At 51.8% G+C, this 27,724-nt stretch overlaps 2 protein-coding genes and 1 long non-coding RNA gene across 3 annotated transcripts; 2 read left to right on the plus strand and 1 right to left on the minus strand.

The window, feature by feature from the left end:
- The first annotated feature begins 303 nt into the window (after positions 1-303).
- Positions 304-5,311, plus strand: TMEM86A (transmembrane protein 86A). The gene is made up of 3 exons (XM_030829490.1): positions 304-476; positions 2,584-2,848; positions 3,224-5,311. Exons 1-3 carry the CDS (start codon positions 456-458, stop codon positions 3,658-3,660), a joined length of 723 nt encoding a protein of 240 aa, XP_030685350.1. The 5' UTR covers positions 304-455; the 3' UTR covers positions 3,661-5,311.
- Positions 5,312-5,977: 666 nt separating this feature from the next.
- IGSF22 (immunoglobulin superfamily member 22) lies at positions 5,978-27,718 on the minus strand. Its single transcript, XM_030829489.1, has 23 exons — positions 27,604-27,718; positions 25,646-25,787; positions 23,469-23,600; positions 23,093-23,229; positions 21,748-21,847; positions 21,626-21,665; positions 21,278-21,455; positions 20,192-20,305; positions 19,504-19,666; positions 18,302-18,574; positions 17,057-17,341; positions 16,148-16,272; positions 15,925-16,066; positions 15,500-15,796; positions 13,750-14,052; positions 12,319-12,492; positions 11,991-12,119; positions 11,053-11,349; positions 9,873-9,961; positions 9,470-9,662; positions 8,584-8,883; positions 7,488-7,817; positions 5,978-6,204 (listed from the first exon to the last, which is right to left on the minus strand). Exons 2-23 carry the CDS (start codon positions 25,752-25,754, stop codon positions 6,134-6,136), a joined length of 3,981 nt encoding a protein of 1,326 aa, XP_030685349.1. The 5' UTR covers positions 25,755-25,787; positions 27,604-27,718; the 3' UTR covers positions 5,978-6,133.
- LOC115838612 lies at positions 8,607-10,773 on the plus strand. The gene is made up of 3 exons (XR_004033661.1): positions 8,607-8,819; positions 8,948-9,063; positions 10,075-10,773. It is a non-coding gene; the product is annotated as an uncharacterized LOC115838612 (long non-coding RNA).
- Positions 27,719-27,724: the final 6 nt, after the last annotated feature.

Below are 27,724 nucleotides of genomic sequence, written 5' to 3' on the forward strand. Positions count from 1 at the left end.
GTCTTTGCCTTTTGCTCCTGGGTTATGAGAAAATGTATGTGGCTGTGCGTCCAGGACAGCAATGTGTTTGTCTCTGAGCCAAGCTCAGTCCTCACCCAGGCACCGGGGTCACGGTCACGTTCACGTTCCGTGGACGCCTTGGCACGGCCTCCCAAGGGGGCGGGGCCTGGGGGGTCCCCGCCTTCTGACCCCTGGGAGATGCCTCCTTTCTCCGAGCAGCAGCCGGGGGCCTGGCCGGCGCCGCCAGCCGGGCCCCGCCCCCCCGGCTCCCGCCCGCTCATTGGCCCTGGCCACGGTGACGTCACAGGGCTAGCTGACAGAACCCGGGCGCCGGGCGCTCGGGAGGTATTGTCCGTCCGTCCCGGCTTTGTAGAATCGTCGCCGGCTCACCTGGCCGTGGGCGCGTCCTGGCCGCTGCAGCCCGGAGCGGGGTACCAGCCGCCGCCGCCGCCGCCATGGTGTCCCCGGTCACTGTGGTGAGTGAGCGAGCGAGCGAGTCAGTGCCCGGCGCGGCTGGAGCCCACCGGCCTGGCCGCCGGACTTCGGCGAGCTGCTAGCGGCCGAGGCGGGGCGGGGGTCCCGCGGCGGCCGGAGTCCCCCGGCGGGAGGCGGGCGCTGTCACGGCCCCTGGCTCCTCAGACTCGCGGCGCCCCTCCTCGCGCGCCCCCAGCCCGCCCGCGGAGGGAGGAAAACACTGGCCACGTGACTCGGAAGCGTGACTTTGTTGATCTCCATGTATTTGGCGCGGGTCGGCGGGGTCGGGGCCCGGGAGAGGGAGGGGACCGCTGCCGGCCGCCGAGTTCCGCGTAGGCGGACCACAGGGAGGCGTGGGGGCGGGGGGTGCTGGGAGGATGACAGGGACCTCCTGGGAAGGCCGTCCCAAGTTTGTTTCCTAACCTTCCTCATTTTGTAAACAAGTCGGCGGACGCCCCTGAGTCTAAGGAGCGCTGATAACGCGCTGGGGGAAAGGGGGGCATTCTCTATGACATCCCCTGCTTTTCAGACTTTCTCAACTCGAACCTTTTGTTTCGTCTCCCCATCCTCCTTATTCTACTACTGGGTTCCCTATAACTGTCAGGGTCTCTCTAGCTACTGCCGGTATCTCCTTCTAGAAAATATGGGGCTGGGAGAGGCCATGGAGCGGAGGTCAATGCTCCCAGGGGCTGGCAGGTGGTTACTGGGCATTGTGGGCCTGGGCATCCCCTCCAGCCTCCTCCTCTGACCATGCCCCTACCCTGACCAGCCTTAATTTCCATGGAAAGTGGAAGTCATTTCTTCTCACTGCTCTTACCTCTGGCAGAACAAGGAAAGGCTTGGACCCTGGAACCACCCATCCGCCTCTTCCCAATCCTCCTCATCACAGTCTGATCAGTCCTTAGGTACCTGGTCGTCTGGGAGTCTGAGTGTTTCCCAAGTCCTGTGCTGGACAGCTCACCTAGCCAGAGACAAATCACTTTGGGCAGAGTGTGGGTGTACAGGGAACCCCAGCTGCTCCATATCACCCTCAAGGGATCTGTTAGCAGCCCAAGGAAAGGAGTTTCAAGGATCACAGATTCAGAACATCGCTGCAGCCCCCTCCCCCAGCTTGGACTCTGCCTGCAGTGGCCTTGGGTACAACCTTTCTTTAGCTGCCCTCTGCTAATCCGGCTGAGACCAAGTCAGCTGCTCTAACTTCCCCCTCTCAGTTCCCCATCTCCCAGCCCGTCTGCTGGCTCCAGATCAGAAGCTGGGAGAACCCCTCCCCCCCTTCCTGCCTCTCTCTGGTGTGGCTTGAGTTGCTCTTGTTCTCTGGGAAATGAGGCTGACTGACACACACCCTCCCTTCCCCCCCGTTCTTGAAATCTTTGGTGTTTGAAGGACAGTTTTCTTGCTCCCAACTCATGGGTCCATTTGTCTAGCCAGCATCCCTAGCATAGCTCTCCTTGCCCTTGATGCCACCTTCAGGCTGGGGCAGGTGGAGTGGAGGCTGAGGAACAGACTGGTTGAGGAGGAGAGAGGCTGTGGTGGCTGAGGTGGTTGGCATTGCCTGCCTTCCCACATTCCTGGCACACACCTGGTGTTGCCAGGGCCCTAAGGCTGCGCCCTGGCCCCATGCTGAGGATCACGAGTTGGCCAGTCAGGGCGTCTCTGTGGTTTCCCACTGACTTCACTCCATTCCAGACAGCTGGGGGCTGTTGCTGGCAGAGAGGGGGGCTAAAGGGGCCCTGAGGAGGGAGAAGGAGGGGGCAGGAAGGGAGAGGCACACTAGGCTGCAGAAGGGACGTTATTCCAAAGTCTGTTTGCTGCCCAGTGAGTGACTATTCCGGCCCAGCCCCAGGACCAAGAGTGGAGGCAGATAGCAAGGACAGTGGAGCCCTTCCCCCTCCTAATATACTGAGCCTCAGGGCAGTAATGGGTTTGGCCACAACCTGCTGGCTGGTAGAGGCAGGCCAGGCTGGGTTTCTCTGTGTCAGTCTTCTCAGGTTGGGGGTGGAAGTGAGGTGGGGGTATGGGTGGGAGTGTCTCTGGGGTGGATGCCTAGGCTGAGGGTGCTGACTTTAAGCCCCCAAGTTCTGAGTGCTGCCCTTGTCCTGTGTCCTCCAGGTGAAGAGTGAAGGACCCAAACTGGTGCCATTCTTCAAGGCCACCTGCGTGTATTTTGTGCTCTGGCTGCCCTCATCTAGCCCATCGTGGGTCAGCACCCTCATCAAGTGCCTGCCCATCTTCTGCCTCTGGCTCTTCCTTCTGGCCCATGGCCTGGGATTCCTGCTGGCCCACCCTAGTGCCACCCGCATCTTTGTGGGGCTTGTCTTCTCTGCTGTAGGTGATGCCTTCCTCATCTGGCAGGATCAAGGATACTTCGTGCATGGTCAGTGGCCATAGTAGTTGCCTGGGAGGAGTCCTGAGGCTGGGGGATAGAGGGTCCTGGGCTGTAGGCAAAGATTTGGAAGAGGGAGTTCTTGAACCAGAGTATGGGGAGCCTGAGGGTTTCTGAGGCCAGGGACTGTGAGGGTACTTGTTAGGGGATGACCTCGCAGGGGAACTAGTGATCAGTTCCAGAGTCCTTCAGGGGACTGGGGTGGTGGTCTTTAACTTTAGATCTTCCTACCCCTGTTATCCCAAAGCAAAGCTGCTGGGTTATCCCAAACACTCCACTCCATCCCCACCTCCATCCCTACCCCCATCCTGTTACTCATTCTTCATCAAGCTTGCCCTCAGCTGCCTTTGCCCCTCTTACCCCCAGGTCTGCTGATGTTTGCTGTGACCCACATGTTCTACGCCTCGGCCTTTGGCATGCGGCCACTGGCTCTTCGGACAGGTCTGGTGATGGCTCTGCTGTCGGGCCTGTGCTATGCCCTCCTCTACCCATGCCTCTCAGGTGCCTTCACCTACCTGGTGGGGGTCTATGTGGCCCTTATTGGCTTCATGGGCTGGCGAGCTATGGCAGGGCTGCGGCTGGCCAGGGCAGACTGGCGCTGGACAGAGCTGGCAGCTGGCAGTGGTGCACTCTTCTTTATCATCTCAGACCTGACCATCGCCCTCAACAAATTCTGTTTTCCTGTGCCCTACTCTCGGGCGCTTATCATGTCCACCTACTATGCAGCCCAGATGCTTGTCGCCCTGTCAGCTGTCGAAAGCCGGGAGCCTGTGGAACACTACAGACTGACCAAGGCCAACTGAGGTGCCAGGGTCTGGTCACCCCTCTCTCCTCCTGGGGCTGGGGCCCAGATCCCGGGAACCTGCAGGAGCTGGATCAGGATGGCTGCAGTGCCAGCCTGGGGCAGCAGGCACTGCCTGGGGAATTTGCAAGTTTGAATGGGGAGGCTGGAAAAGGATCTCCCTAGCAGAACTCGTGGTCCAGGACAATGCTGAGAGCTAAAAGAGCCAGCCTAATACCTGACTGGAGCCAGAAGTAGCCATCTCCCCACCTCTACCCTATCAGGACTTTCAAAACCCCCCTGGAAGGTGATGGTGCTCAGCTTCTTGACACCCCCCCTCCCCCTACCAGGTGGAAGAGTCTGACTCCATGTGTTATGCCTAGGACCAATGGCAGTGCTGGGTTTACCCACTCCTTCCCTTTTCATCTGCACAAAGTTGAGGGAAACGGGAGAATCTGTGCTGAGAAGACTCAGACCCAGGAGCCCCTTTCACAGGCCCCTAGTTGGGAAGACTGGATGAGAGTGGAGCCTCCTTTCTTTTCCCTCTTCTATCCTTGTTACTTGAACAATCTCAGTCTCTAAGTGGTGGGTGGGGACGTGAAGAGGTGTGGGTCCAGGTTAGGCAGGAGAGAGAACTTCTTTGGTCTCGGAGCCTGGGGTCTCAAGAATTCAAGTGGCCCCATCTCTCTCTCAGGCAAGCCCAAAGCTCAGGTCCCATACACCACCCTTAGATCCTATCCCCAGGGCTAGGGTGAACCATGCCAAAGGAAGGGGCCAGCTTCTGTGTGTGTGTGTGTGTGTGTGTGTGTGGTGTGTGTGTGTGTGTGTGTGTGTAGCCTGTCTCCTAGTCTGCCTATGTCTTTCTCTGCTATGTTTCTGTCCTGCTGTCTGTCAACAGTCTCAGAGAGGGCCCCAGGGAGCTGCTGAGGGGTGCTGAGCCTGGCTCAGGGAGCTGGGACCCCTCCCCTCCAACACACATACTCACAGTGCTTTCCTCCTTGCCCCTCCTACACTAGGAGCAAGAGGAGGGGGCTCCAATGACACTCTGGGGTTTTAAGACCTAAGGCACATTCAATGCAAGGGGAGCAAGGATGGGACAACTCCATCTTCTGCTGCCCATGTGAAAAAAAAATAAATATCAAGAGCCACTGGCTGCCCTGCTTGTGGGCCTGTGTGGCATATGCCTATCTTGGAGAGGGCGTGGGGGCATGATGCCAGAGGCTCTGGCTGTCCTCACAGCCTAGTCACAGTCCTGGGCAGTGCATCTTGGTGCCAAGCTGGCTACCTGGCTCTGGTGACACTGTGCTGGTTGGAGTGTGTCTCACTTCCCTGGTGTGGGTGAGGATGTGGTTTAGGAGGATGGGGGATGAGTGGTATTTGCCACTGTCCAAATTTGTCCTTGATGTACTCCCCTGTGCACAGGTGCCCAGCACCCTTGGTGACCTTTAGTTACCCAATGTCATCTATTGCTGCCCACCTTCTCCCCTCCCCACTTGAGACCTGCTGCTTCCTTCGAAATGATCTAGATTCCCTTCAAGCATCTCCCTCATCTTGGACTCCGGGCTTAGTTGAACAGCTGGGAGCAATGGGATTAGATTGGCTGATTCATTCATTAGTTGTAAAGCCCTGGCAGAATAATGCATCACTCTGCTCCAGGAGCATTTGTAACTTAACAGACAATGCCCTAACCCACAAGTAGAAAGGGAAGCCTTGGGTGGTGGTGGATATGCCATCAGTAGAGGTGTCGCACATTTGTGGGGCTGTGATTTAGGAGACTCAAGTCTCATGGGTGGTTGGATGAATCAGTGATTTCCAAATTAGTTTTTACAGAGATTCCTGGTAAGGGGGTAGTGAAGGAATAATGAGAGAAGGTAGGCTCAAAGACCTCCTCTCCTTATTTCAAGTCCAGTAGCTTCTTAGGTTGTGTTTTTTTGTTTTGTTTTGTTTTGGAAGGATTCCACTGAAAACTGTAAGTTTGAAACTTAGTGAGCTGGATGATCAATCCCTTCTAGCTCTGAACCCTGGACACTAAAGAGGGAAGATCTTGATCCTTTCAAACTTCAGAACTCTGAACACAGACCTACCTAGTGTGGAGAAATGGGAGGAAGCAGGATGGGGAGAAGGATGAAGTCAGCAGGACTTGCCCCCAAGCTCTGAGGGGAGGGGGAAGGTGCCATGTGGATGTGGAGGAGGGGAAGGGAAGACCAGGCCCAGTCACAAGGAGGCTGGTCACTGCCTTGTGGGTGGGTTTGGACTAGGCTTTCAGGGGTCCAGGTCTGGGATTCCCTATCATGCAGTCACATCCATCCCCTTGGTCCCTGCTGTATACCACCCTCAGGAACAGGAAAGGATGAGTTTAGTTTATTGCCCTATCCCTTCACTGAATGTTTACATTGATAAACACCAGGGAGCAAACTGGGCTTCCTACACCGGGCCATGCAGGCCAAGACACTCCACATCATAACAGCCGCCTGATGCCTGGGCTTGGCTGGAGCTCACATAAGGTGCTTTGATTTCTTCTGCAGACTCTCGGTGATGGACGCCACAATTGACTTATCATCTTTGTCTGAAAGAGCAAAGAAAGTATTCGTTATATTAATGATGCTGGGGACCAGGGAAATTCCAAACTGCTGGACTTCCTATGCAGGAAACCAGGAGCTGGACCCTGGGACCCTTAATCTTGAGTTGGCAGAGTGTGAAGGGGCAAAAGCTGCCATTTATCTAGCACTTAATATTTGCCAGACATTGTGCCAGGCAGTTCTGTACTGTCTCATTTAAGCCTCATAGTCCTATAAAGAAGATGAGAAAATAGGCTCAATGAGGTAGCTTGCTAAGGTCACATGGCTGGTCAGTGGCAGAGCCAGGGCCCTGGGCCCACATGCTGTGCTTACAACCAGAGTTGAGTTATCAGGGATCTCTTTAGCTGTGGAATGAAAGCTGGATAGCACCCACAGTGCCATCCCTGGCCTAGTTCTTTTACACAGCTCAGCGGCCTCTCTGGAGATATTGTCTCAGTGCCAGACACTTAGCTAAGCACTCGAGAGACAGAGCAACAGGACAAGGTCCTTTCCCCAAAGAAAGGTATCGATAACTGGATAAAAAGGGTCTGTAACCATGGAGACCACAGCAATGGAGTGTCATGGAAGGTTCAGGAGTAGCAGAAGGTGAGATGAGAGGTGGGGGAGGGGGAAACCTTGTTGGTTTGGGATTTTGTCATGAGAGGAAAGCTGGGGGAAATTTAAGCAACAGAAAGCAGGGCAGGCCAGCTTTGCATTTAGAGTTCACGCTGCTAGCTGTGTGCCTATGAAGACAGTAGACTGGGAAGGAATAAAATGCTTCCCCCTATGTGTGCACACATGAGTAGAAACATGGCATGCATGTACAAAAGGGAGAGTTCCCTTCGCTCCTCCCCTTGTTTGTGCCCCCCACCTGTCTTTATCCTAGACCAGTTTTAATTTTGATTGCACATCAGAATCACCCGCAAAATTTTGTAAACATATAGGTTATTTCCAGAACCGTGTCAGAGAGATCGTGATTGGTGAGTCTGGCTGAGTCCTGATCACCAGTATCTTTTTTTTTGAAGGCAGGTCTAGACTCACCAATAGTTGCAAACCACATCTTATCTAGGGATTGAGAACTCTCATGTCTGCAGGGGCCAGGCATATAACAAATAACATCGAAAGGATGGGAGAGTGGTAAGAACTGTGGCCAGTTAAGAATGTTTGCACCACCTGTTGGTAGTCAGATTAAAAAACGGTGCCAGCCAAATAAAGAGTTGACCAGTGGCCCACAAGACCAGCCTTTTGCGCCTCTCCCCCTCCTCGAGGCCGGACCCCGCGGCGCCCTCACCATAGACGGTGAGCGTGCAGCTGCTGCGGTCCTTGCCCAGCTCGTTCTCCACCAGCACGCTGTAATCGCCGCTGTCCTTGAGCGTGCAGGTGGGGATGACGAGGGTGCACACGCCGCTGGTGGAGTTGTACCAGAACTTGGAGTTGGCCGTGATGTTGACGTCGCCCTTGTAGAGGGTCACTGTGGGCCGCGGGTTCCCAAGGAAGGCACAGGTCATGGTGCAGTCCTGGCCGCGGAGCACCGTGTGTGGCTTGAGGGGCGTCACGAAGCGCGGCGCGTGGCGCCAGTCTTTCTTCTCGTAGGGCTTGAGCTTGGCGCTCAGGTCCTGGACTGCGCGGGCGGGGCGGGGCGGTCCGTGAGCGCGCCCCAAGGCCCCCACCCACCACCCACGTCTTACAGCTCAGCTTACACGGAACCCCGAGGACCTAGGCCAGATTCCCAGCGCCACCAACTCTGGGGGCCCAATGTTACACTGGTTCCTAAGGGCTCCGCACCCGCCCCCAGGCCCCCCCCGACCCCCCAGCCCCGTCCCCAGCCACTCCAGGGTTCTGCCACCCAAATCACGCTTTCCCGCACCCCTGGGGCCGAGATGTCATTCCAGCGCCAGCTTCCTGGACCCGGTTATTCCCAGCCTTTAACTCCGCCTCCAAGCTTCCCCTACGTCATATCAGCGTCCACAGTCTCCCCTCTTACCCATTTAGCTCCTCAGTTCGAGTTTCCCGACGCGGCCCCCACCCTTAACCCCTAGCCTCCAGGGATCCCAGACATCCTCCCGGCTCCCTAGAGCCCTCCCCTGTTCTCAGCCCCGTTAGACCCTCCCCTCAGAGCAGAACGCGTCTGCGCTCTCAGTCCGCCGCAGCCCCTCCACCGTCGTCTCCGCCCCCAAAGGTACCTCCCCACCTCCACTTTAGTCTCACTCCTAAGTACCCCAAAGAAAGCCAATATTTCCTTCTCTCCGCAGCGCCCCAGATATTAACCGTTCTATCTCAATGGTTTTCAGATTTTATCTTGCCTCTTGGGCACCCTTTGGGACCCTTATGTCATCCCCACCATCAGGGCACCCAGACTTAACCCTAACTGCAAGTCCCAGACTCACTCTGGTCCTTATTGATGAGCCAGGTGTCCTTGGAGTCAAGTGGCTCACTGTCGCCGATTTCATTCCGAGCCACGACTCTGAAGTAGTACTTTCTGCCTGGGAGCAGCCCCGTCACTGTGTACTTGTTGCTGAAGACACGCTCGGCTGCCGTGTACCAGGTGGCAGTGCTTGCATCCCGCTTCATGATGACGTAGTGAGCCTCACCGTCCTCCTGCACATCTGGGCTGTGGTTCCAGGTCAGAGTCACTGTGTTGGGGACTTCCTCAAACAACCGTAGGTTTGTGGGGGGCCGAGGGAAATCTGGAAGAGTTAGAAGATCTGTCAGCGACCTCGGGGGACCTGAAGTATTGTGTCCCCACCCCAGCCATCTGCCAAGTCCGATGGACGATAAGATGGGACAAGTCTCAGGCAGCTGGTGTCTTGGAGTCGGAAAACTATTTCTGAAGTCTGCTCTGCCATTTACTAGCCTTGTGACCTGGGGTAAGTTACTTATCTGAGACTTCTTTCCTCAATTGCAAAATAGAGCTAACGATGACTATTTGATAGAAATAGTGGATAAAGAGGCTGGCATGTACTGTTCAGTAAAAATGAATCCATTCCTTCCTTGAGGGTTTAGAGCTTTATTTTAAAGCTTCCAGCTCTCTTTAAGCGGTCACCCCAATTTTTAATGGATTCATCTCCATTTGTCCCTCCTGCCCCTCCACCCATTTCTACTGTCTCTGCCGACCATACTCTGTATGATAAAGTCTTGCTCTGTGGTGTCAAAGAAATCTTCATGGCCCTAAGGCATGACTTTCCTGTGGTAGGAACTCAAGCAGCACTGGGGAGCTGTACTTTGGAAAGTGTACAGGGATGAGTCCTGGAGGCCTCTGCCTTCTCTCCATACCTGCCACGCGCACATGGATGTCATAGTGTGCTTCTCCAAACTCATTCTGAAGCAAGATTCGGTACACCCCTGAGTCAGAGCGCTTGGTGCTATTAATGAGGAACTGGGAGTGGTTTTTGCTCTTGGTAATTGTTTCTCGGCCCTTGGTGGGAACGCCATCTTTCTGCCAGATCACGTCAGGTGGTGGTGAGCCCTGAGTAGTGACAGGAGATGGCACAATTGGTCACGCAGATGATATTTGGGGGCAGGCCTTCCTCCGTTGTCGAGGAGTTTCCTGCCAGGCTGTCGCACTAGGGGTCTGGTGAGGGGCAGAGTCAGAGTCAGAGTCAGAGATTGTGATGGCTACAATAGCCATCTTGGTTATGTGGAGAGCGTATGGAGGTCAGGGTCAGGGACAACTCACGGAGAAGGCTGCATGGATGCAGAGGGCTGTCCCAGCGCGAACCACCATGTGACTCTTCAGCCGGGCACTGAGGTCAAACTTGGGTGCAGCTGAGATGGAGGAGACAGAGGTGGAGGCATGGATCTCTCTTTCAAGAAGACTCTGCTTTAAGCCTCCTCATCAAAGCCTTCCCAACCTCTCCTCTCTTATGCCCCCACTACAGGCCATACAGACATCTAGCTGCCCTGCAACACTGTGAAGCATTTATTTGTTTTCTCATCTGTCTCATTCTACTAGTATGCAAGACCCTGGAAGGCAAGTCCTGTGTCTTGTTTCTATATCCCTAACACCTCCTTTTGAAATTGCCATTGCAACAATTATAACAGCGAGAAAATTATGACAGTGAATGAGATCTGATCTAACCAACCCCCATCTTGCCTTTAACCTCCAAACTGCCCTTAATCATTCCTGGTTTCAGACCAAGCTAACGTTGGGAGAGACATTTAGTTTATAGTTTAGATGATAAGAGTCCTTCCCCCAAACTAAATCACCTTTGCGAAGCTAATGAAAGGCCACCAGGTTAGGAGGATGTGAGGAGCCTGAATTCTGCTAAGGTGTAGACATAAAAGATTATCAGTCATTATTCCAGAGGTCACAAGATTTGCAACTCCCCAGCTGCTCCTGCAAATAACATCACTATTGTAGAACCTAAGATTGGTCGTTGAGATGTCTTTTCAGGTTTTTGCATTTCTGACGACTGATGGCTCCACCTGGACCTGCTGACCCTCCACCCAACAAGTCCTGTGGCCCCACTCAGAAGCAGGCTTCCTGGACTCTGAATTTTCGGGGAGTTGATTTGGGTAATAACTCCGTCTCCCATACAGCATGCCTGGCCTTGTGTCCATTAAACTCTTTGTTGCAATGCTGTGGTCTCAGTGAACTGGTTTTGCGTGTACAATGCGCAAGAAGAACCCATTGGGTGGTTACACTTTGACACACAGTGGATGCTATTTGGCACACAATGATTGCTTTAGTGGGGGTGCCCCTGAAGTTACCCCTAACTTTGTCCAGGCACAACAACTATGGATGACTTTTTCATAATCATAGCATCATCCAATTTTCCTGTGGGATGAGGCCCCAGAGGAGAAGGTTTGGAGGTACGATGTTGGGCATGAATCCCCAGCCCTCTCTGTGTCCTTACCTGGTGGTGGCATGGCACGGACCCCCTCGTCTAGCTCCACAGGCTCCCCAACCCCAGCCTCATTCACAGCCCGGATTCGGAAGAAGTATTTCTGCCTCTCGGTGAGTCCTCCCACTGTGTAGCAGGTGCCTGAGATGGGGATCTTTGTGCACTTGGACCACTCCTTTGTGTCTTCAGCCCTCATCTCAAGGATGTAGCCAGAGGGTGGGTCTCCCTCTGCAGGCTCCCGCCAGGCCAGGGAAATGCTGGAGTTGGAGGAATCAGATACATGCAGGTCCTGGACCAGGCCTGGGGGTTCTGGGGTAGAACAGACATGTAGTCAGCCCCTCCAACTCATCTCCACTAAATGCTGTGCCCACTTCCCACACTCAATACTCCTGAACCCCATCTTTCACTACTTCTAGCTCCAGAACCCTTAGTTAACACCCTCAGTACCTAACCTTATACACTCAACCTCCAAATAAAATTCAGTTATCTTACTGTTTTAACACTTTCATCCTTAAACTCAATATCCGTTAAATTCAACATACCCCACATATTCAAAGCTTCTATATTCAAAACCCCAGCCTTTAACCCAACCACCTCCACCACATCCACTTCCAGGCAGTACCTTCACCTTGCTTCCTAAATGCAACACCCTCCAACCAGCTACCTCACACCTTACTCAACCCTCAGCATGCCCCTCCTACCTCACCTAACTGGAAATACATGAAATTTAAAAAACGTTTTTGCACCCCACCTCCTCACTGTCCCTGACTCTCAATCTTTATTTGCTGGCTTTCTCTGGTGTGTGAATCTTGTCCCTCTATGAGGCTGGCAGTTTGCAGAGTGTAGAGACTGTGATACCTCGTGTCATACTTTCCCAGGGAAGAAATTCTTTCTCTACTTTGAATGGGCTAATTCCATTATGTGTCAGGACCTGGCAGCCCCATACTCACTAACAGGATCCTTGGCCACTACTGAGCTGGATGGCACACTGGGCTGTCCAGGGCCTGCCTTATTTACAGCTATAACTCGGAATTCATATTCTGTGTCCTCCAGGAGACCATCCACAGTGCACTTGGTGCCTGAAATGGGAAGATGAGGGGTTGTGAGGCCAGAGGCATCCATGGGGTGAGAACAAGAGTGAGAGACGTAGAAGAGGAGGTCATGGGATGTTGTTAAAACTTCCAGAAGAGTTGGAGGAGGGACTGTGTCAGTAGTTAATGGGTCCACTCAGCAAGACCTCCTTTGGTCACTCCTGGGCCTCTGTTCCAAGGACCTCACCCTGGATGGGGTCCTTGTTGACTGGCACCCACAGGTTACTGCCTTTCTTCCTTCGTTCTACAATGTAGCCGAGCACTGGGGCTCCCCCATCCTGGGTAGGGGCATTCCACGTGATGGTCACGGCCTCTTTAGTCACATCAGTCACTTGAGGCTGGGAGGCAAAACCAGGAGGCTCTGTGGGGGACAGAGAGAGTGCAAAGGTTAGGAGGGGGAGCATGTAGATAGTTGCCTACCTCATGCTGACTTCTGCCTTGCCTGCTTAAATAAACTCAAAACAGTGATTCTTTTTTCTTTTTCCTTTTTTAGAGACAAGGTCTCACTCTGTTGCCCAGGATGATCTTGAACTCTTGGGCTCAAGTGATCCTCCTGTCTCGGCCTTCCAAAGTGCTGAGATTACAGGCATGAGCCACAATGCCTGGCACAAATGATTCTTAACTTTGCTTGCACATTAACATCAAGTGGGAAGTAAAAACAAAAATGAAAACAAAACAAAAAAAGACCCACTAACAACAACTAGTGTCTGGGTCCTGCTTACCCATATTCTATGCCTGGTGTGAATGGCAAGTATTATTAGCATTATTAAAGAAACCAAGTGATTCTAATGTATAGCCAACGTTGAGAATCAGTGACTTAAAACTTTCCCACAGTGTGACCCCCAATCCCATCATTCTCAATCTACTGTCCTGACATGGAGATTTGGAGATCAGTTGGGAGAGGTATAGCAAGTAATTAATTTGCAGTAATAATAATATTATTATTTTTGAGACGAAGTCTCACTCTATTGCCCAGGCTGGAGTGCAGTGGCATGATCTCGGCTCATTGCAACCTCCGCCTCCCGGGTTCAAGCAATTCTCTTGCCTCACCCTCCCGAGTAGCCAGGATTACAGGAGCCCGCCACCACACCCAGTTAATTTTTGTATTTTTAGTAGAGATAGGGTTTCACCATGTTGGCCATGCTGGTCTTGAACTCCTGACCTCAGGTGATCCGCCCACCTTGGCCTCCCAAAGTGCTAGGATTACAGGTGTGCACCACTGTGCCCAGCCTGCAATTATAATTAAAATGCCAATGTTGTCAAGGATTTTCTGTGGGGAAAAATTAGAGTGGTTTAAAGGTTATCCCTAAAGCAACATCATGCTCACTTGGATTCTGGGATGACTTCTGAGATGGGGAAAGAAGTGGAGTCAGTTCCCCGAAGTTGTGCATGTCCTGGGTATACCCATGGGAGTGTGTTGTGCATGTGATATGACTGGACAAAGTTGACAATTCCTGCCCAAAATGATGTTCTGTTTTTACTCTGGAATCAGTCTGTCTCATAAGACAGCTAGAGAGATGTTCCTGTGGAATTCCCCACAGATCAGTGTTCCTCCCTGGCTTAAGGTCCCCATGCTGACCCTCGGGTTCCCCACTGAGCACCAGGCTATCTCACCGACCTATGGGATTTCCTGCAAACACTTCTTCCGTCTCCAGTGGGTCACTCACACCTTCTGAATTGACTGCCAGGATACGGAACTGGTAGGCTTTTCCCTCTTCCACCTTGTTGGTGGAGAAGTTGGTGACTTTGCCGTCCACCTCGCCTATCTTAATCCAGGACTTCTTGCCAACTGCCCTCCGTTCCACTATGAACTGTGTCACAGGTCGTCCACCGTTGTCCTTTGGGGCCTTCCACTTCATGTGCACGCAACTACCTGAAAGCTCCAGGAACTCCACCCGGCCCTGTGGAGGCTTCGGACGGTCTGGGGACAGAGAACAGCTTCAGAATGGGGCTTTGGAACAAAGGATCAGAAGAGCCTCCTCCCACTCACCAAAGGTCTGCCCAGACTAGGGTATAGCTGGATTTGGAGCTTTTTGGATCCTTTGCCCCTCCCTGTGTCCATCATCCCTCCTTCTAAGACTTGCCCAAAGAGTTTGATCCTTGCCCCCCTGAGTTTCCCATCTGCCTAGCAATGGGTAGACTAGAGACCTTAGGGGCCCCTGCCCTTAGCTGATCTCCCTGTCCTCTTCCAAACACGTTCTCCCCCTCTTCTGAGCTTTGAGAACACCAGTACTTTCTAGTACCACTGTTTACCTTATGTTATAATTACAGTCTGTCTACCAGTTTCACCCCTTTTGGATTGAGGAACTGCTGGGCATACTTCATCTCTGTGTACCCAGCAGTGAGAACACAGAGGAGGTGCTCGGACTTGCTGCTGAATTGAATTGAAACTCAAACTTTCCCATCCCACAGCTTGATGGAAATGCAGGTAGAGGAGGTGGTGATGGTGTGTATGTGGCGTGTTGAATATAAGTACATTCAGGCCAGCTCCTCATCTCTTTCCTTATATCCTCATGTTCAGACAAATCCCAAATCCCATTCCCAATCCCCATTCCATCTTTCCCACCTTATTTTATCTCCAGCTCTATCTGACCTCCCACCTCACCCTGTTTCACTTTCAAACTCACTACTCTTTCCAATCAACCTCACCTCCATCCCTAAATCCCACCTCTTTTTTGTTGTTGTTTCTTTTTTTTTTTTTTTTTTTTTGGTAACAGAGTCTTGCTCTGTTGCCCAGGCTGGGGTGCAGTGGTCTGATCCTGGCTCACTGCAACCTCTGCCTCCCAGGTTCAAGCGATTCTTATGCCTTAGTCTCCCAAGTAGCTGGAATTACAGGTGTGTGCCACTATGCTCGGCTAATTTTTGTATTTTTAGTAGAGACCAGGTTTCGCCATGTTGGCCAGGCTAGTCTCGAACTCCTGACCTTAAGTGATCCACCTGCCTTGGACCCCCAAAGTGCTGGGATTATAGGCGTGAGCCACCATGTTTGGCCAATTCCACCTCTCTTTCACCTCATTCCCACCTTACTTCCTATTAAGTTTTCCTCTTCAAGTCAATAACAATACTTAAGTAACATCTGAAAGTATATTATGTCCTGCGTTCTTAGCTGTGCACTTTAAATTCACTAGAAATGGATACTAGAAAAAAAATCACCCTGTTCCAGGTAAGAAGCTGAGGCTTAGGGAGGTTCACTCGGCCAAGAGCTAGCTGGGAAGTTAGAAAGCGGGCTTCTGGCTGAAAAGCCAGCCTTCTAGGCCCATTCCCAGTCCAAACTTCGACTCTGACCTCTTCCTCAGCCTGCCTTCTGCCCTGAGTCTGGGCAGCAGATGCCCTCAGCTCAGCCCGGCCCAGACCGGCCCTGCCCTTACCCAGCACACTAAGGTGCAGAGTGGCCGTGGCTGAGCCGTGGTCATTCTTGAGCTTGAGCAGGATGAGGCCGCTGTCTTCACGCACACAGTTGGAGATGGTGAGCAGTGCCTGGTCTTCCCCACGCTCCATGGACACGCGTTCCTCCTCCGTCACTTCCATGCCATCCTTGTACCATGTCACTTTGGGCAGCGGTTTTCCCCGGAAGGGGACCTTGATATGGGCCGTGTGGCCTACCTTCACGGTGATGGGGTGTGCGGCCAGTGCCTCCAATACTGACGGGTCGATGGTAGGAGGATCTGTGGGGCGGGGCGGCAGGGAAGGCTTGAGCATTGGCATGGAGGAGCCCATGAGGTGGGGGAGAAGCCACGAGCTTGTAGGTGGGCCAGGCATGGTTGAGCTTTGCCTACCTTGGACAGATCCATACCTGCGATGAATACAGAGGCTTCACTTTCCGCGCCCTTGGCCCGGAATGTGTACTTGCCCTCGTGCTCAGGGCCCATACTGGGAAAGATGAGCTTGTGCACTGCACCCTGCTTCACAATCTGCACGCCCGGCAAGTCCGTGATCTGGGGGCCAGGGGTGGGCGTGAGTGTGAGCATAGGCTAGGTCTACCTCCTTCACCCCCTTCCCTGGCCCCTCCTTCAGACCTCCTTGCCATCCTTCAGCCACACACCCTCCACCTTCTCGTCATTCAGCACTACACACAACTCAGCTGGGCTCCCAGTGGCTGCGTGCACGTCGGACATCCCACTCTTCACTGTGGCCAGACGCTCTGGGGAGAAAGGTGGGCAAGGGACTGGCTCAGGATGTTGGGGTGGGAGGGACTTCCGGGAAAAAGCCTGGTGGCGATGGTCATGGGACTGGTCAGGGGTGCTGCGTCAATCAAAATAATTTATGATGAGCAGGTGGCTTGCCAATGTGGTCAATAGGTGATTGGGGGGTGCTCAGTGGGGGGAACTGGAGCAACAGGTGGGAGGGGGATGGGGAAAGGTCAGTGGCTTGGGAAATGGTGACCAGGAAAACTGGGAGATGGCTAATGGGGATTGATTAATGGAGGGTGGTCAGCAGGGACTTAGGATGCTGGGTTGAAGAGGGAAATAGATGGTGAAGATGCAGGTGGTTACTGGAGTTGGGATGTTTAGTTGTGGTTATGCTAGACTGTGGGATACATAAGGTCATTGGGGGTTGAGGGTAGCCAGGGTCTGTGGAAAGTCGTTTATGATTAGGTAGTAGGAGATGGCCAGGATCAAGACGTCTGGGATATCAGGGTTGCTGGGGATGGTTAGAGTCTCAAAGTGAAGGATGAAGTCAGGAAATTTGGGATAGAGTCTGGAAGATGGGGAGTGATCAGTGTCTAGGAGGTATAAATGTTCAGGGCATGAGAGGTCAGAGACGGTCAGAATTTAGGAAGTGAGGGTCATCAGAGCGGGGAGACACAAGTTGGTCATGGTCTATGGGAGGGTTGGAGTTAGTGGGAGGGGGGCAATTGATGTCCACTGTAAGGGAATACCAGTGTCGGGGGATTGGTCAGTGGGGATTGATAGGGCGGGTATTACCCTCCACAGTGACGATGGCAGTACTGTAGTATTCAGTAGGGTCTCCATCCTGCGTGGCCACCACAGTGTACTCGCCGCCATCACTGAGCTGTGCATCCTCAATGATCAGCTCTGCTCGCTTGCCCTCATGGTTCATGCTGTACTTAGTGCCATGCATCAGCAGCTGCCCATCCTTCTTCCAGCGCAGTGTCACATCCTTGGATGTCAGCTCACACTCCAGGCATGCGCGACTCCTCTCTTTCACACGTACATTTTTGAGGTTGCTCACAAACTTGATGGGGATGCCTATGGACAGACAGACACTTGGGCCTGCTCCCAAACCACGACATCTTTTTTCTGCAGCTATAGAGCCATAAGCCCTGTCCCTCTTTCTGGCCCCAGAAAACACAAGAACTTGTGATGTTGAATGTGTTTTTGTGCAATATGTGACTCACAGAAGTACCTGACAGGGAGAATCTCAGCTCTGGCCTTGACTTGCTAGTTGACTATATACAACTCATTTAGCTCTCTGAGCCTCAGTTTCCTCGTATGTAAAATGGGGTGAGAACTTTTACAGAGCTCAATATTTCTAATGCCCCCTTGGAGCTCCAACCATACCTGCATTGTCTTTCTAATGTCTGGACGTTTATACATGCTATTACCTCTGCTGGGGATGTTCTCTACTCTCCCTCATTCTTTGAAAGTGGAACTCCTTTTAGTTCTTGGTAAAGCTCGGACACCATTTCATTATATCATTTCTGATGTTGCCAGGTGATGCCTTTTCTTTGGTCTTCTACAGCCCTTGTGTCTCCCTCCGTCACAGCAATGATGATTCCATGTGATATAGATTCCAGGTGCGGTTCAGATATGTGACATGCTCATTGGTGTACCTACATTACTTACGAATTCCCAAAGTAGTTGTGATAGCAGAATGTAAGTAGACAAGGGTGACACAGATGTGCTGTAATATATGACATTAGAGACATAGACTAATACTTTTTGGTCCACGATCTCACAGCCGATAATAAGACCCCAGTGTGTCTTCACTCTTGGAATAATAACTGCTATTCTAATTTCATTTTCATACCTGCCTCCGCTACTAGACTAGGGGTTAACAGAGAGGAGATCCCCCTATCTTTCCAGTACCTATCACAGGGCTTTGCAGAGAGGAGATGGATGGATAGATGGATATATAAATGATGACTACCTGCATGGAGGTTGCAGTGCCATAAAGCCCACCCCTTAGGCTCTTGCCCAACCACTCACGGTCAATAGTGAGCTGGGCCTTTTGCGCCAGGTTCCCTGCCTCAGCAGAGAACTCGCCGGTGTCACTGAGTCTGGCATCCTTAATCTTAAGCGTGTGCGTCAGACCATCTTCAGACACCGTGATTTCATACTTGTCATCCCTCTTCAGCTCCTTCCCATTGAATTTCCACACAAAGTTGGGCTCTTTCTTAGAGAGGCGGATCTCAAACACAGCTGTCTGGCGCTCTGTCACCTTCACAGGCTTCATCTCTCCCAGGAACTTCAGTGGCTCATCTGCAGCAAACAGTAGGAGTGGTAGTCATTGGGCTGGTCCCTCCTGAGGGGTGGAATGGTGAAGAGGGCACTCACATGTCACTGGCCTCCTGTAGCCCATGGCTGGGGGAAAGCACCCTTCCTTTGGTTTTGTTTTCGAGCCCTTCTCGCCTGGAGTCCCCTCCTATGATGTTCATGTGGTCTTCTCCCCAGTAATGGTAAAAGCAATTTTAAAAGCACTAATGTGGTTTTAGATATGTTCCAGGCACCATTCTAGCCATATTAATTCATCCAATTATCACATAGGTAGATTCTATTATTCCGCATTTTGTAGATGGGGAAACTGAATCAAAGAGAAGTGAAATAACTTGACCTAAATCACATAGCTCATAAGTGGCAGAAAGTGGGATTTGAACTCTAGTAGTTTAGCTCTAGAGTCTGTGTTCTTTTTTTTAACTTCTTTTTTGAGACAGGGTCTTGCTTCATCACCCAGGCTAAAGTGCAGTGCAGGATCATGGCTCACTGCAGCCTCAGCCTGCCGGGTAGCTAGGACTACAGGTGTGTGCCACCGTATCTGGCCAATTATTTATTTATTTTTGTAGAGACGGGGTTTCACTATATTGCCCAGGTTGGTCTTGAACTTTTGGTGTCAAGCGGTTCTCCCGCCTCAGCCTCCCAAAGTGCTGGGATTACAGGTATGAGCCACCATGCCTGGCCTAGAGTCTATGTTCTTAATCACTATGCTACACAGCCCCAAGGCACTTATTATCTCATAGTCCTCTCCCTTACATCTGATGCTTCCTCCCTCCATTGACTCCCATCCCCACACAATCCTTTCTTGCATAGTCCCATAGTCCTCTCTTCAATATCCCCATGGACCCCAACCCTGGCCATTCCTCTCTTCCAACCCGACATGTCCTCCTTGTGCCCTTGCATGCCCCCACTCATACCCAGCACTGTGAGCTCTGCACTCATCCGCTTATCGCCCACGGACAGGCTGTAGATGCCAGCATCGTTCATGTTCACGTTGCTAATAACCAGCATGTACTTGGTGCCCATCTGCTTCACATCGTACTTGCCCAGGGAGTACTGGATCCTCAGTGGCTCAGTACCCTGCCTCATGGAACAGGTAGGAAAGCTGATGAAGGGCTTTAGGAGGAGTCTTCCAGAGGTCTCCATTCCCCAGCACCAGCCTAAGCTGGAGGGTGCATGTCCAACCCTCTAAAGACACACAGAGGTCCCTATGATCTCTATAGCCTCATCATCTGGTTTGGTGGGCTCCAAGATCCCTGCCTCCCCACAGGCCTCCTCACAGGCCCGAGCTCTTAATATGCATGAGTTCATTAGATGCTTTTCCTTAGAGGCACAGATCTTCAGTGACCTTCAAGACTGTCTAATCTAGCCTTTCAATTTAAAGATGGGTAGACTGAGGCATAGAGAGAGGAATGTGACTGTCTTACTTCACACAACAAAGTGGTGAAACAGTTAAGAGTAGAGCCCAATTCCAGCCTCTTTCAACCATACCAGGAGGCATCCTCTTGATGGGATGGAAGACAGGCTATGGCTTATGGATAGTGAGAGAAGGGGGTAGAGAGGAAGAGATATTGCCAAGGTGGACTCTGGCTAGGCATCCCCCACCTTGATCCATATCATCTTGACATTGGGGTCTTTTAGTTCCATTATGCAGTCAAAGACCACTGTGGTGTCAACCTTGGTCTCTTTGTCTTCCAGGGGCTTCAGAATCCGGATGGCCTGAGAGATTATGATAATAAAATGACGAGTGTCAGTGGTACCCAAAGCCTGCCCAGACTGTGTCCTCAATCCTGGAGAAACTCTTAAGCATGTGGGGAGAAATGACTAGGCTCATCAGATAACAACCTGCAGTGCTCCACTGACCAATTGAAAGATTTAGGAGGAGAGGAATATTAATGGGAGATAAGTAAAAAACCATCATTCATGGAATAGTCACTATGTACCTGGGCCCATTATATAGATTCCCTAATTCCAGTGTAGAGGCTTAATGAGTTGGTTGAGTGAACCAATGACGACAGCAACAACACAAAAACAAATGAAAGAAGGAAGTATAATTTTCATTTTGTAGATGAGGAAACTGAAGCTCCGAGAGATGCCCAAGTTCACACAGCTAATAAGGCAGTACAACTGGGATTTGTTTGTTTTTTTTGAGACGGAGTCTTGCTCTGTCACCCAGGCTGGAATGCAATGGCGTGATCTTGGCTCACAGCAACCTCCACCTCCTGGGTTCAAGCAATTCTCCTGTTTCAGCCTCCCAAGTAGCTGGCATTACAGTTGTGTGCCACCACACCCAGCGTTTTTTTTTTTTTTTTTTTTTTTTTTAGTAGAGACAGGGTTTCATCATGTTGGCCAGGCTGGTCTCAAACTCCTGACCTCAGGTGATCCACCCACCTTGGCCTCCCAGAGTGCTGGGATTACAGGTGTGAGCCACTGCACCCAGCCTAGAACTGGGATTTGAATCTAGGTCTATCTGACTCTAAAGTCCATGCAAGTATGTTTGGGAGTGGTGAAGACAGAAGTAGAAGGAAGGTGACTTGTGCTCCCTTGCTGCTTTCACAGTAGAAAGTACGCCTCTGAGTATGTGTGTGCAGAATTGGGGAGACCTTCTTGCTGAGAAATACACAGGCACTAGCACTTTGGGTGAGGCCCTGCCCCTAGTCTGCAGGCGCCTGCTCTCTGCAGGGTACTTACCTCTACCTCTACTTTCTTCTTCATCTCTTTGAGCTTCCTGAGCAGCCCCCGAAAGTCAGTGAAACCATACTCCATGCAGACCTTCTCAAAGTCTTTCTTGGGCACTTTGGACAAAATCTCCAGCATCTCTTTCTCATTTGCCACCTTCTTCTGCTTCTTCTTGGGAGCAGGGGGTGCCCTAGGAGAAGGAGGAAGGGACTAAGCTTGTATACAAGGCCTCTCCCAACCTTGAGAAACCCCTCCCTACTCCATGGATTCTTGGAACTCAGGCCCTGTTGAGAGGCCTTTGAGAGGCTTCAGCCTGGATGAGGAGACAATATCTTGGGCAGAAGGACCTGCCAGCCTCACCTCTTCTTCAGCATCTTTTTGAAGTCCATTTTCTCTTGACCTAAGGATAGACAGAGGGACAGGTTCAGACAGGGGGAGTCTGGTCCCTAAGAAGAAAGGCCAAGAGGAAGGGGCCGACTCACCTTCTGTTACCTGCAGAGATACAGTATAGATGGCATCTGCATGGTCATTGCTTGCAATGCACTTGTAGTTGTCAGAGTCATCCAAGGTCAGTGGCTCCAGCTGGATCAAAGTCCGGCCATTAGTGGGGGAAGGAAAAGGAACCACAGGGAGACTTTCTGTGAGATAAGGAAGGAGGCCTTTTTTTTTAGGGGACAATAGGAGCTGACTGTTGGGTATATGTGTGGAGGATTAAGCAGCTTGTATGATTTGGAGGTACCAGCTAGTAGGCAGTGTGAGTATGCATGTTTGTAGCCTGATTCCATAGCAATAAAACCGTCTGCTTCTCCATCAGACTTTCCCCCTTGGCTGTGAGCTTCCAGAAGGCAGGACTTCCCCTGCCTTGTAACACTATCTGCAGTTTCTGGCATCATCTGGCTGAGACTTCATTTAATACAATTTACTCCTCTGTACCAGGCACTGGGCTGAGCCCCAGAAGGAACAGTGGTGAGTAAGGCTTACTTGGTGCCCTCTGCATGGTGCTTGCAGAAGCCTGCTAGGCTCTCAGAAGCCAAGGCTCTCAGAAAGTGTCTGCTGAATGAATGAGCTTGTGCAAGAGGTGGCCAGTAGGGGGACCTGGGGCAGCTCGTGTGTGCTGTGGGGGGCTTAGGGTCCAGTGATGATGCGCGTTTGGGAGGAGACTACTTCTGTCTGTGGGGAAAAAAGGAGGCCCTTTGCCTTTCACAACTGGAAATCGGGTCAGGACCCGAGTGATTATAGGATCAGAAGTAATTATAGGCCTAGATCTCCCAGTGACCCATCCCTCCCTTTCATCGAAGGGCCTGGAGCCAGGGGTTGCAGCTGGGTAGGCCCAGCTCTCAGAAAGTGATCCAGAAGCTGGTTAGACCTAAGGATGGTCGGTCCTTGGGGAGGGTTCAGCTGAAGAGCCCAGAGCCCCGACCCTCACCCCTACTCTACGACCAGTCCCTCCGGCACCTCCCCACCCACAATGGTCCCGCCCTCCATGGCTACGCCCACTGTCTTGGTCCCGCATTCCTTTGGGCTCACTCGCCTTGTGGACACGCCCCTTCGCTTCCATTGGGCCCCGCCCCGCCACGTTCTGGCTCTGCCCCTGCTCTGCTCTGCCCCAGGGGTACTTTGGGTCCTCTGCTCTTTCCGGCAATATCCCGGTTCCTGACTCGGCCTCTTTTATCCTGCCGCCCGTCTTGGGCAATGACAGCTGCTTTTTCCACTGCCCAGTTCTCGGGCCGCCGTTAAGGCTCTCATCGGTGAGAAGACTGGCGGCCCGCCCTGGGGGTCCCTGCCTCTGGCCTTCTCGGTAACCGGACTCGGGCTCGGCCCCCGCACCTTCAGCACGTGTTCCTTGTTAATGCTGTCGTAGAATATCTTGGCGGACTCCTTGATGGGGATGCCGCTCTCCCTCTTCCAGGAGATGTGGGGTTTGGGGTTCCCCTGCACTCGGGCTCGGAACACGGCTTTGTCCCCTGCGATGAGCACAGGACGCGTTTTCGCCTCTTAGCCACCAGGCTAGAGCCTCTGCCACCCTCTGCCGGCTCTCTGCCTCCTCCCAGACTCCTGGGCCTGGCCCCGGGCAGGGGAGGAACCCTCGGCCAGGCTCTGCCGGGGTTTAGCATTGGAGGTCGTTGGGGTGGGACGGAGGGTGGGGGCACTCGATTAGAAAGCGAAGCACTGGGGACCCAGGGAGCCACAAGCAGCAACACACCCTCGGGCGCGGTGACCGGTTGAGGCTTCTCCACGAACTCAGGGACGCTGTCGCCCTCAGGGATGTTTGAGCTCCGGGTCACTAAGCTGAAGAACTCCACTATGCTCGAGGACTTCCTCCTCACGACCTCCTCTGTGGGGGCAGGCGAGAGGTCAGAATGGGCTCCAGGTAGAAGCCCAGCTCGCGATGGGAGGACTGAGCTTTCTTGAGGGGACGCTGGAGCATGGGAACAAAGGGCATTTAGGGAAGTGAGAGCAGGACCAGCTACATGGGGAGAAACGGTGGGTCGATGGGCCTTTGTGTTATGGCAAGTTTCAACCACTAGGGGAGGCGAACTCCTTTCCCACACCTCAGTGGTCCATTACCTTTATGGGGCCACAGCCCTAATTTTTGTTTTTAAAGGAGGCTTCCCTTTTGGAATTTTCTTGGTCTCTTAGCCTTCTCTCCTGGAAGTCCTGGTCCCCCAGTAGCATTAAGAGGCGCTAGGCCTGCTTCTGCCTGGGAGGTCTGTAGCTTGGCTGAGCTCTGCTCTAGATTTTCTCCCTGCCATTCTGTGGGTTCAGCATTCATTGCCTTGGTAGTAGTGGTTCTTGAATGAGGGACAGGACACATTCCCACTCCAGTGGAGCTATATGTGGGAATATCCTTATCTGAAAGCACATCTTCAATGTGGAAATATAATTTTATATTTGGAAAACAAACTGTTTTTGCAGTATAAAACTACAGACAATCTTCTCGGCTGGTGAGTTATCAATTCACAACAATTGCTCTGAATCATGGAACACTTTCCTTGAGTCAGGAACTGTGCTAGGCACATATCAGAGATGATTTTATTCCATCTTCACAGCATCCCACTGAAGTAGGTGCCTTTATTATCCCACTAATCTGACAGAGGAGGAAAAGTGTGTTAAGAAGCTCTCATGGCCTGCTTTTAAATAGTAACACGAGGTCTCAAACAGGCAGAGTGCAGTGGACACCTGGCCTGCAGATGTCTTTTATGTGACCTCCAAAATGTTTAAACAAAAAAGTAGCCCTACATCTGAAATAGAAAGATTTCACATAAAAATTCAGATTTCTGGATTCTTAACACTAAACTTGTATTCCCATATGGCAACAGTCAGTGGGAGGTGACTAGTGGCTGCCCCTTTAGCTGGGATATACAGTCTCTAGTTTACCCCAGTCTTTTCCCCACATGTATGTTCCCTGCCTGGGCCCTGTTGATCAGTGGTCTACAGCTTTGGCTGCACATATATAATCCATGGAGAACTTTATAAGAAATACCTGATTGAATGGTCTGGGGTGAGACTCAGGTACTGCCATATTTTTGCCCTCCTCACACCCCCTGCACTAAGGTGACGCATGTGCAGCCAGAGCAGAGAATCACTGCTGTAAATCACTTGAGTTTGGAACTTCTGGTCTAGACCATAGGCCTTGAGTCCCAACTGTTCCGCTTGCTCTGCCTCACTGGCCAGGAGGTATTGGTTGGTATAGAGTGTTTATCTGGCCTTGACCTCTGTGCACAGAGGACTTTGAGGGACTCTATCCCTTTGAGGCTTTGAGGGAGGGGCAATGACTGTGAGAAGGGGTATCCAATGTCTTGGCTCCTGGCCATCTTTTCATCTCTTTCCACTAGAGACATGACTAAAACACTTTGTTCAGCTCTGAGACTATTTCTCAGCTTTCCCTTGGATCTGCCCTCCTCCAAGTCTGGCCCCAGAGGGCTAAAAGCCTGGAAGCTAAGGTCACCTTCTTGTTTATGTGTTCACCTTCTTTCTCCACTGGTAGCCCCAAGTCTCCTATTTCTTAAGTGGAGCAGGGTCAGCATTACTGATATGTAGATAAGGTGGCTACCTTCCTAATTTCCCCTATGCTAAAATTCTACCTTTGGAGATAGAATCTGTTCACCTATGGCTCTGATCTCCTTCAGCAATTCACACACATCCACATGATTGATCTTTTCTAAGCTGTTTTCCTGGAGATCTGATCTGTGTTGAACATCCAGCTGGCTGAAGCTTTAACGAAGCCCAGATTAGAAGCACACGTTGAATGGGGGTTGCTGTTGGTATTGTGGGCTCCTGAGGGACCCATTAGTGGCAAAACTGGGGCTACCCAAGGGATGGGTGTGGAGGAAGAATAGCTGCCCTTCCCGATCCCTTCCCTGCCCCCATTCCACTTGCCTCCCACGATCTTGGTTGTCTGGGAGAAGGTCTGCACGTGGGTGGTGGAGCTGGAGAACTCCATGGACACGTGCTCCTGCAGCATCTGCTGGCTGTGAATGGTTGTCATGGTGACAGCAGGCGTGGGCACTCACCTGTGAGACTGGGGAGAGGATGAGGCCATGAAGGACAAGACAGGGAGTAGGAGGGAGATTCAGAGATGTTATGTGTCTGTTCAGACATAAGAGGAGATGGAAGCACACAGGAGAGGGCCAGGAGAGCAGTCAAGCTCTCTTTTCTTCATTTCCTAGCTTCCTTTTCCTGGTTAGTTACCAGACCCAATAGGCCTGTCCTCTCACTGAGTAACTCCAAACTATTCCAAGGTCTCAGAGGGAGAGGTTATAGGGCTTAGACTTACCAGCCAACCAAGTAAGGCCTGGAGGGAGTTGAGGATACCTATTGATAGCTACATGGCACTAAGGAGGCAGTGCTGGGTGTTTCATCAGGAGGGAATGCAGTCAGACCTAAGAAAGAACTTCCTGACTAAGCCATACTGGAGTGGGCCTTAGAAGGAAGCTGTGGCTCTTATTCCTGGGCCCTGGGGACCCCGGCACTGGTGGAATGCTAAAACAGATGACAAAACATCACTACAGTTCTGCTTGTGTTTGCGACATGATAAAGGCAAAGGTTTAGTTTTTCTTACATTTTTCTTTGAACTGGTAATTCAATCACAGTTAAAGAATAAAACAATATAAAAATCCATATGGAGAGGCTCCCTCCCACTCCTGCATCTATCTTACAACCTTCCCCATTGCAATAGGTAGCCAGTCTCTAGGTTCCTTCTAGACCTCCATCATGCAAATAGGGAAACTCATATGTTCTTGTTATCTTCCCTTTTTTTTAATTAAAAAAGCACATAAGGTAGCCCATGATACACACTATTCTGACCCTTTCTTTTTTCATTTAATATGTCTTGGAGATTTTTTTCCATACCAGATGATAGTGTTTCCTCATTCCTGTTCAGAGCACCATGTTTTCTCAACGAATGGATGTCCCTCCATGTTTTATTTAATGAGCATTGCAGTTTTTTTGTGCGATCTCAGCTCACTGCAACCTCCTCCTCCCAAATTCAAGCAATTCTCCTGCCTCAGTGTCCCCAGCAGCTGGGTTTACAGGCGCGTGCCCCCATGCCCAGCTAATTTTTGTGTTTTCAGTAGAGACAGAGTTTCATCTTGTTGGCCAGGCTGGTCTCGAACTCCTAGCCTCAATGGATCCGCCTGCCTTGGCCTCCCAAAGTGCCGGGATTATAGGTGTGAGCCACCGCATCTGGCCAGCATTGCAGTTTTTTTTGTTTTGTTTTTTTGAGACAGAGTCTTGCTCTGTTGCCCAGGCTGGAGTGCAGTGGCACGATCTTGGCTCACCATAACCTCTGCCTCCCAGGTTCAAGCAATTCTCCTGCCTCAGCCTCCCGAGTAGCTGGGACTACAGGTGCCCACCACCACACCTGGCTAGTTTTTTGTATTTTTAGTACAGATGGGGTTTCACTATGTTGGCCAGGCTAGTCTCAAATACCTGACCTCGTGCTCCGCCCACCTCAGCCTCCCAAAGTGCTAGGATTACAGGCATGAGCCACTGTGCCCGGCCCAGCATTGCAGTTTTTAAAGTCCTATTTCGTTGAGGAAACTGATGTCTGAAAGAAATGACCTGTCCAAGGTCACTCAGACTAGACTCCTAGTTCTTGACTCCAGTCCAGTGGCATCCCAGAGGGCTCCAAAGCCTTCTTTAAACCAGGTAGTTAGGGGTTAAACTCTATTCCCTCCCTCCACCCCCTAATATATCTCTGCCTGGGTTGCTTCTACCTTTGGGTTCTGAGACTACTCCCCTGTTCCTGTTCCTGCCCCTGCCCTCTACCCGAGTCCCCTCTGGGCTCAGAAGGTGGTCAGCTTTGTCCCCTTCCTGAGGGAGGAGGGGAGCCTTACCTTCAGCACTGACCAGTCCCTCCCAACACTCGAATGCTGTGTCCACGGCTTTAGAGGCTCAGCTAGTGCCTGGACTGTAGGGTGGCCCGTCTCCTTCTTCCTTTGCCCCAACAGTGAGACT

The sequence above is a fragment of the Nomascus leucogenys genome, chromosome 15 (assembly GCF_006542625.1).
Source record: "Nomascus leucogenys isolate Asia chromosome 15, Asia_NLE_v1, whole genome shotgun sequence".
Classification (NCBI taxonomy): Eukaryota; Metazoa; Chordata; class Mammalia; order Primates; family Hylobatidae; genus Nomascus; species Nomascus leucogenys.

Excerpts from the sequence above, each read along its gene's own strand:
- IGSF22 (XM_030829489.1), bottom strand. The coding sequence starts at position 25,754 with ATGACAACCATTCACAGCCAGCAGATGCTGCAGGAGCACGTGTCCATG. Across the intron at positions 21,848-23,092 it reads ACAAGGAACACGTGCTGAAG|CTGGAGCCACTGACCTTGGA; the intron begins GTGCGGGGGCCG and ends ACTTTGATCCAG. Across the intron at positions 19,667-20,191 it reads TCAAGATGATATGGATCAAG|GGTACTGAGCCACTGAGGAT; the intron begins GTGGGGGATGCC and ends TCCATGAGGCAG.
- TMEM86A (XM_030829490.1), top strand. The coding sequence starts at position 456 with ATGGTGTCCCCGGTCACTGTG. Across the intron at positions 477-2,583 it reads TGGTGTCCCCGGTCACTGTG|GTGAAGAGTGAAGGACCCAA; the intron begins GTGAGTGAGCGA and ends TGTGTCCTCCAG. Across the intron at positions 2,849-3,223 it reads TCAAGGATACTTCGTGCATG|GTCTGCTGATGTTTGCTGTG; the intron begins GTCAGTGGCCAT and ends TCTTACCCCCAG.